Source organism: Notamacropus eugenii, chromosome 2 (genome assembly GCF_028372415.1).
Source record: "Notamacropus eugenii isolate mMacEug1 chromosome 2, mMacEug1.pri_v2, whole genome shotgun sequence".
NCBI classification, from domain to species: domain Eukaryota; kingdom Metazoa; phylum Chordata; class Mammalia; order Diprotodontia; family Macropodidae; genus Notamacropus; species Notamacropus eugenii.
The window spans coordinates 81398635-81407947 of NC_092873.1; the positions used below are offsets into that span (position 1 = coordinate 81398635).

At 41.0% G+C, this 9313-nt stretch overlaps 1 protein-coding gene across 1 annotated transcript; it reads right to left on the reverse strand.

The window, feature by feature from the left end:
* Positions 1 to 3241: 3241 nt before the first annotated feature.
* Positions 3242 to 4167, reverse strand: LOC140523579 (histone H4). Its single transcript, XM_072638391.1, has one exon. It carries the CDS (start codon positions 4148 to 4150, stop codon positions 3839 to 3841), a length of 312 nt encoding a protein of 103 aa, XP_072494492.1. The 5' UTR covers positions 4151 to 4167; the 3' UTR covers positions 3242 to 3838.
* Positions 4168 to 9313: the final 5146 nt, after the last annotated feature.

Here is a 9313-nt window from a genome sequence, read left to right on the forward strand (position 1 = left end):
GGAATTTAAAAAAATAAATAAAGGAGTGATATAAGACAATAACTTGAGAAAAGGAAGGTTTGTTTGTTAACGATGTTAAGGATAATTTCCCTGATATATTTAAGTGACCTTCATAACAATCAATCAGTCAGTCAACAAGCTTTTATTAAACATGTGTTACGTGCCAGGAGCTGTGCTCAGTGCTAGAGATACAAAAAAAGGGTTCAAAAAAAGGCAAAGACGGTCCCTGCCTTCAAGAAGTTCACTTTTTATAATGCAGTACAAAATAGCGTCAGTACTGAATGGTGTATTACAAATGTGGGATATGACACATTCCTCATTGTCAAGGGATTTATAAATCTAATTGGGAAGTCAAGAGAAGCAACATATGTTGCAACAGAGAACCACTGAGTTCTGAGTTGTATACCACTGACAACAAGTACTATAAGTGTTCAGAGAAGAGAGAGAGAGCAGAATGTGGGCTGGAAAAATCCAAAGCAGAGGTGTCAAAACATGGCCTGCTGGCCACAACGTTCCTGAGTGTAGCTCCAATCAGAATAAAATATAATTGGAAAATATGTAACAAAATACATAAAAATACAGTAAAACATAAATAATATTAGATTTTAAAACCAAGTCAATATGCAGCCTCCAGGGATACTTATGTATGGATTTGTGATCCCCTTTTCTATTTGAGTTTGATACCAGTGATCCAAAGAATTCATGATACTGGTAGCACTGGAGCTAGTCCTTGACCATAGCTAAGGATTTGGATAAAAGAACAGGGCAATATTGTGAGGTGCCTGAGGGAAGAAGGAGCAAGGAAGAATCAGGAAAGTGTAGCAAACATGGATTGTGAAAATTTTACCTGGAAGTCAGCTAAGCAAACTTCTTCACTATGCTAGAGGTGCTTTTGGATGCCATTATTTTTAAAAATTAATTAATTTATTTGTTTTCAGTTTTCTACAATCACTTCTACATTTCTTAGATTCACCCCCTCCTTTTACCCCCTCCCTTTCCTTGATGGCATGCAATCTTTTACAGGTTCTACACATACATTCTTATTAAATACATTTTCACGTTAGTCATGTTATATAGGAGAATTAAAATGTATGAGAGAAACCATAAAACAAAAAAAATAAAACAAAACATAACACAAGAGAAAAAGATCTGCTTCATTCTGCGATCCAATTCCATAATTCTTTCTCTGGACGTGGAAAGCATTTTGCCTCAAGTCGAATGTCATTCTTGAAAAGCATTTTGGGCAAAAGCACTGACAGTCTTTTGGTCAGTAATCATGTTTCCTGAACCCTAACCCAACTCTAGGGGTTAACTCCTCCTTTTCCAGGGCCTGATACTTGGGCAGGATAATGGAGGAACTGAGGAGCACTTTCCAACTCTTTGGAGGGAATAGTTTCCTTTTAGTTGATGCTAGGGACATTCTGCCATCCTTTTACTTTTGTTTCAACCTAAAGCAGTGGGGTTAAGGGTTAGGGGAGAGGGACAGGGATCCCAGTACTCCAACTCGAGATTCTTGTAGAGTTTTGCCTGACTCAAAATCTCCTGCATCCTTGCTTCTCTAGTGAAGCAGGAAAAATGAAGGATTTCATTTCCATAGAGAACCAAAAGTCTTGTTATCATGTGAATAGGCCTCACTGTGAGGTTTTGGGGAGGGAGAGTGAGGGAAATATGTGGTCCCCCCTCTCCCATTTGCACTGAGTTAAGACTTCTACCTTGTAGAAGGTGAGATTTTATCTAGTACATAAAGTCAAGAGCCAGACAGAAGGAGAGAAGGAAGAATTTCATATATGAGATAGACAGTGAAAATGAAAAATCAGTGAAAATAGAAGATGAAGTGTCTGGTTGGAACAAGGAGGCCAATGTCACTGGATTGAAGAATATCCTGAGAGAAGGAGATGTAAAATGCAAGATTATGATGGGCTTTGAATACTATACAATTTTATATTTCATCCTGGAGTTGATAGGGAATGGAGTATAAAATATGGAATATGAAATACTAGTAAGACAGTATGAAATCAGATCGGAAAGGGTAGAAGGTGCCATGTTCCCTTGAGTGTCAGGCAGTTTGTTTAAAAACAAAAACACTGGCTCCCTATTGCCCATCATTAAGTAAAGTTCTGAGCATCAGCCTGACCAGAAATATGTCAAAGAATGGGATGGAGGTGGTGGTGGGGATCATTGGAGCAAAAGGGGCAGAGAGCTCCCTGCCCCGAGGTAATAGTCCAGGTGGGTGATGAGCCAGTACTAGGGTGTGGGCAGTGAGAAGAGGGAGTCACCAGTCAGATATGAGCAGTGGAGCCACAGCAGAGACTGGAGGTTGGTCAGCTGCAAACTCTCTCCCGAAGTCCAGTCTCACACCACTTGCTGGATACGTCCATCCGGATACATATCCCCCAGGCATGTGGAGTTGAAGCATTCCAAAACATAAAGTTAATCTTCTGCCACAAACCTGCCCTTCCTCCTGCAATATCTCCACCCCGCCCCTCCCGTCCTGAGGAAGCTGCCAGTTTTTCATTCATAGAGTCATTTTCAGTCATGCCAGCAAAGCATTAGAGAAGACAGTAAATAGACAGAAATGCACAAGGCTGCCAGGACGAGACAGGGCGACTGATTTTTGGGGTTTCGGGATTAGGGTAGGAAAGGACTTCAGAGGCCATGTAGCCCAACCCCTTTATTTGCAGGTGAAGACTGAAGTATGAGGTTTTGAAAGCCAGTCAGCGGAGGGTGAGAATTCCAGAAAGTGCCAAGGCCTGATGTGTAGAAGGAACCTGAGTAATACTGATTCTGTTACCCACTGAAAGGTAACTAGCCTCTTGTCTGTGAGCTAAATAAAAGTGTGATTACGACTTAGAGGTCACTGAGCATGGAAATAAAGCCTGGAGAGGTAAGGTGAGTCACCCGATGGTCAGTAAATACCAGTCAGAATGGGGGTTAAGGTTTCCGGATTTCCAGCCCAAGGTCCAAAGGAGGCAGCGTGGGGGTAGTGGCTAGAACGCTAGCCTGGTCTTCCGAGTGCCACCCTGGGGCACTTACTGTTAACCCAGAGCAAGTCACTTAATTATTTTCAGTCTGTTTCCTGAAATGTGGAAAATAGCACCTTTGGGGCTGTCCTGGAGAGGAAATGAGAAAATAATATACTTAAAGCGCTTTGCAAACCTTAAAAGCTCGGGCGCGCTTTATTTACTATTAAAGACGATAGAACAAAGGTTGGTATCTTTTTTCCTCCCTCTGTCTTTTCTTTTTCTAGAGCCTGCCTTGCACATCACTGACCCGTTCCAGTAAGCCCTTTTTTAATTAGGCTCGCCAACAACTAGAGCACAGAGGTTTTTTGTTTTCTTTTCTTAAGTGGGGAGAGAAGTGGGGCCCATAAGGGGAAGTGGAGGGGACGCCAATTTATTTACCCAATAGGGCTAAAGAATCCCAAGTGAAAAATCGGCGGGAGTCAGGTCTGCAGATGGCGCGCTGCACCCCGATAGGTTGATTCCGGCCCGGACGTGAGCCTTTTCCCGCTTAGATCTGTTCACGCCCCTTAGTTATAGGATCGGCTCGTATTAAGGACAGAGAATGTTGGTGCTGAGTGGTCCTTCGCGATTTACAAAGCAGCTCACGTGGTTTTGCGTTCTCCTATTTCCTAACACTGAAGAAAAACACGCCTTAAGAAATACATTTATTTGAAAAGTTCCTCCACCCATCTAGAAATACCGAGCAGCAGATAAAAGGTTAAGAGGAAAGAAGGAGAGAAATAAGGCACGACTCTTTTAAGTGATAATATGGGTGGCCCTGAAAAGGGCCTTTGGGAAGCGGTGCGCGGCAGAGTGCACCGAACAGAGAAGGGCGCTTAGCCGCCGAAGCCGTAGAGAGTGCGGCCCTGGCGTTTGAGCGCATACACCACGTCCATAGCAGTGACGGTCTTTCTCTTGGCGTGCTCCGTGTAGGTGACGGCGTCACGGATCACGTTCTCCAAGAAGACCTTCAGCACCCCGCGGGTCTCCTCGTAGATGAGCCCCGAGATACGCTTCACGCCCCCACGCCGAGCCAGACGGCGGATGGCGGGCTTGGTGATGCCCTGGATATTATCTCGCAGCACCTTCCTGTGCCGCTTGGCACCCCCTTTCCCCAGCCCCTTCCCTCCTTTGCCGCGACCAGACATGACTAAAGTCAGCTAAGTCTATCTAGATAGAATAACTATGCCGAAGCCCGCGCGAGACTTTATATAAGGCAGCGGCGGACCTCTTTGAAAACCGAAAGAGGTCCCGAAGTGGGAGGTGATAAACGCTGAGGCTCCGCCCCTCCCTGGACCTCAGGTCTCTTCTTATAGGACAGGAAAGAGCAGAGAGACAATCCGGCACAGCAAGCGTGCCCCCTTTTCCAATTGTCTGTCTTCATTCGAAAGAACAAAAGTTTTGCCTCACTCAAAATCTTCCCCTGTCATCTCCCTTCTCCACTGAAGTAGGAAAAATTGGGGACTTCATTTCCACAGGGAGCCAAAGGGCTTGTTATCATGGGAATAGACCTCACTGTGAGGTTTTGGGGAGGGAGGGTGAAGGAAGCATGGAGATTCCCTCTCCCATTTGCTTTTCCAGAAAAGAAGTTTGACATTCTAATCTGTTACTGAGGAATGGATGGCAGATTGTTCAGGAAAGCTATGGCTACAGTATAGGGCTATTTATTCCTGTGAATTTTTCTCTTGTGCATGCGGTGTTGTAGTTATTAAAGATGGCAGTAAATCTATGATAATGTTTGCACTAATAAAATACACGACATTGAAGTCTTTTCTTCCCATACTATCTTCCTCCTAGTCCCAAATTTACTTCTTCCTTCTCCCTACTACCTCTAATTTTTTTTCCCCACGGAACACATTCAGTTTTGTCAGCCAACTGTAGGTAGGCATTACTTTTAATCAGATCACTTAGTTGTTTTATCGCTAGTTGGAATATTTGTGGGACATATTTTTTGAGTGTTAGGTTGTCATCAGGCTATTTACACATTAAAGCAAGCGTTCTTAGCAGGCGGTCAAACAACTGCCACTAATTCCCATCTGATCTAGGTGAGAAAGGTCAGCCAGAGCCCACAGACCAGAGGTCCTGCCCCCAGCACAGGTCCTAGAGTTATCATCCAGGGAATCAACATTTGCTGACACTTAACCTGCTTTTTTTTTTTTTAAATTTTTATTTTTTATGACATGACTTGCACTTGACATTGTTTTGAGTGAGGGAGGGCTGTGCAGGTCACCAGCCTCACTTCTCCAGAGCCACCTGAACGGCCCAGGATGAGGTAATTGGGGTTAAGTGACTCACTCAGGGTCAGTCAAGTGTCTGAGGGGAGATTTGAACTCAGGTCCTCCTGACTCCTGCACTGGTGCTCTATCCACTGCACCACCTAGCTGCGGTTACTTAACCTGCTTTTGCAGGTGTCCTGATCTTGTCAGCAGTCACAGCTATTGAACACCTGGAAAAGAGTGTCGTTGGCACTAACAATTCATCATCGGAAATGGATATGGTTTTATTAGTGGAAACAACACTAAAGATAATACTGCTGCTCCCTAAGGACCATGGGACCTTTCTATCCAACTTGTAGCTGTTTGTGTTATCTTCCACTTTGGTGTGAATTCCTTGAGAGCAAGGACTTTTTCTTTTTTTCCAATTCGTGTTCTAGGACTTAGTGTAGTGCTTTGCACATAAAATCCTTTTTCATTCATCCATTCATTTTTGTTTTAAAATGCCCCATTGCAACATGGTGTTGAACAATTTTTGGTAATTTCTTTTAAGTTGATTCTCTGAGGTTATACTAAGCATATTATTATCTCTATATTTGCTATAGGAATAATGCGAAGGAAGGGAAAGAAATGGAATTTAGTAAAAACCTAAGCAGTTTCAAACCAGAATTTCAGTGTTTTTTTTTTTTAAATTAATCTGAGCTTTGCTTTCTTTCAGCGATCTTTTTATTTATGTCATTGTATCATTGTGTATGTTTGCTCTGTTTATTTCATACTTCCTTATTTAACATATATTTTATTATTTCTCTGAATTCCTCACATTGGTTATTTTGTACTGGAAAGTAATATTTCATTACATTCATATATCATGGTTTATTCAGGAAAGAAGGAAATAAACATTTATTAAATACCTTTATGTGCTAGGTATAGTGAAATCTTTACAAATATTTTCTCATTAGATCCTCACAACAGCCCTGTAGCTTTTCTCTGATCTGCCAGTCTTGTAACCCTGTCAAAAAGGATAAGAAGTCTGGCATGACTTGTCCTTGAAGAAATCATTCTGACAGATTATTCCTTTTTTTCAGGATATTTATTAAACATTCCTGTAAGACAACTTACAAGTTTTTCTAGAAACCAATGTGAAGGTTGATTGGGTGCTTGAGGGCACGTGCTTGGACCCCAATTCTAAAATCACATTTCTCTTTAAAAATCACATTTCTTCCTAGCCTCAAAACACTATCCCAGGCAGTTTCTCCTCAGCCCAAAGACATAGCCTGACCCAGCAACAACCCTTATCTCCCTTCCTGGTACAGTAGCCAACTGTACCTATATAGTCTGAACCAGCTGTGTACTATATGAACTTGTTGTGCACTGGGTCATAACATTTGCTACTCACTGACCCATCATATGTATCCTAGACTTAGACATACATATACTCCCTTACATTTATCTTGTCTAACAAGAGACTGATAAGAGCTACCTGGTATTTCTGGGCCAGCCCTGACCACTGGTTGACTTAGTGACATTTCAGGCCTAAAACCACACCTCCAGGTAGCACTCCCTTGGGCTATTTCTTGATGAATTTTGGGTAAAATATCTGTGCCGTAGATACCAAAAGTGCATGTTCCTTTAAGAACTGACCACTCCTTAACCACTCCCTAATCCCACCCCAAAACACCTAGTTAGCATATTTGGCACAAGTGATACTACAGAATATCCTGTAGAAACTTTGCCTGTACCCCTCTAAGGTTGCAGGTTCCCTAAGAACTCTTGCCCACTGAAAAATGTAATAAATCTTTACCTTGACCTCAACAATGCTTGAGTCCCTGAATTCTTCTCCAGATGGCCCACAACTCCCGTAACATCCCCCACCACCTCCACTTCCAGCCCTCTTCAAAGGTCGCTGGCTTTTAGTTTATATATTCTACTTTCTTCCTATTTCTGAAATTGTAATTTTTTCTCTGTTCCAGGTCTGTATGACGCTTAAGAAAACTTAATGGCCTGAATAATTTCAAGTAATAGCTTTAGGATATATGCATATATATAATGGTAGGTCAGTCAGACAGTCAATAAATAAAGATTTTAGGAACTACTATGTGCCAAGCACAGCGCTAAATTCTGAGTATACAAACAAAGGTAAAACACAGTTCCTACTCTCAAGGAGCTCAGGGTCTAATGATGGAGAAAGCAGAGTACTGTATGCATATACTCACGTGTACATGCATTTACATACATACATACATATATAACACATATGTATGTATATACACACATATGTATATATGTATATTTATCAACAGAGAGAAGGTATTAACATGAAAGGAAACTAGAAAAGGCTTCTTGAAGGAGGGATTTTTGTCTGAGATTTAAAGGAAGCCAGGGAAACCAAGAGATGGTGATGACAGAGGGAAAGTATTTCAGGCAAGGGGGACAGTCAATGTAAAGGCCTGGAAGCAGAAAATAGAATGTCTTGTGTGAAGAACAATAAGGAAGCCAATGTCGTGGGATTCCAGAGTACCTTGGGGTAAGATGTAAGAAGACTAGACAGACAGGAGGGGTCCAAGGTGCGAAGGACTTCGATTGCTATTTAGAGGATATTATACTTGATTTTGGAGATGATAGGGAGCTATCGGAGTTGATAGTATGGAAGTGTGGGAGGAAAGTGATGTGCTTCATTTTATACTTCTAGGAAGACTGACAGCTGAGTGGACTGGTGAAGGGAAAGACCTGAAGTAGGAAGGCCAAGAACATGTTATTATACTAGTTGTAGGGTGGGGTGACAATTCACAATTCATTTATTTTTATGCCTGCCCTCTCTCTGCTCCTTCAGTATTTACTATTTCCATCTTTTATAATTTTTGCCAAATTGGTGGATGTGAGGTGAAACCGCAGAATTGTTTGACATTGAATTTTGTTATCAGAAAGTTGGAGCACTTTTCCTTATGGTGTTGGTAGTTTGTATTTCTTTCTTTCTTTTTTTCCTTTTTTTTGCAAACCGGTTCATAACCCTTTGGCCACTTAGTGATTATGGAAGTGGTTCCAGCCATTTGTCTATGTCAGTTCTTTTTATATCTTTGTCAAAGAAATAACCCCCAGCCTTCTGCTACAGTATGCCTGAAGCACATTTCATTTATGAGAGACCCATTGGAGTCTCCAAGTCTGCTCTGGACAGCAAGAATTTGTCAATAGATGGAAGAAATCAAAACTTTTTATAATGTAAGTAAAACAGATCAAACAATGGGAAGCACGGAATGAAACAAAGGGACACATATTATATAAAGAGTAAGTTTGGAAGATGAATGAACCCTTGGTCAATTCCTCCAAAGTTTCTCTGGAGGGAGAAAACACTGACATATGATGAATTATCAAAAACCATAAGAAAATAGAGTTTTAATTAGAGGTAGCAAGGTTTCCTTGATTTTTTTTTTCCTGTTAGCAATACCTAGTTTCACTATAAGCCTTCACAGCAATGTCAAACTCTTTTAGAAACACAACAGAATAAGAAGGCCTTACTATTTGGTTTTTGCTTTTTGGATATTAGACTTTTCTTAAAGTTATGTGTTGCAAGCATTTTTCTGCTTAGAATCTCTTTTTATTTTAGTTGGATTGATTTTGTTTGTACCAAAGCTTCAAAATTTTACTTATTAAGAATTACTTATTTTGTTTTTTGTGATCTTTTCTGTACCTTATTTTGTTCCAGAATTTTTCTCTTAACTACAGGCCTGAAAGGCAATTCTACGGATTCTCCTCTTTTTCTTTTTAATAATAAGACCTTTTGTGTTTAGGATACTGATCCATTTGGAGCTCGTTGTGATATTTCTTAAAAAATGAAAAATGTTTATCTAACCCTTTTAGCATGTAAGCAGTGGAGCATCACAAGTCTGCCATTCCATCAAGAAGTTTCCTCCTAGAGTGAGACTGAAGGTCAAACAAAAAGAGAACAAATCTCAAAAATCTTCTGAGCTTTGCTCTGAAGGGGAAATGCTTATCTTTTCCAAGAGCTTTCAGATGACAGTGTCAAAATAAACAACTGAATCATTCTGAGTGGTGTTTAGTGATCAAGTCTACTAAAACAATATTAGCTCTTCAAGTTTAAAA

Excerpts from the sequence above, each read along its gene's own strand:
- LOC140523579 (XM_072638391.1), bottom strand. The coding sequence starts at position 4,150 with ATGTCTGGTCGCGGCAAAGGAGGGAAGGGGCTGGGGAAAGGGGGTGCC.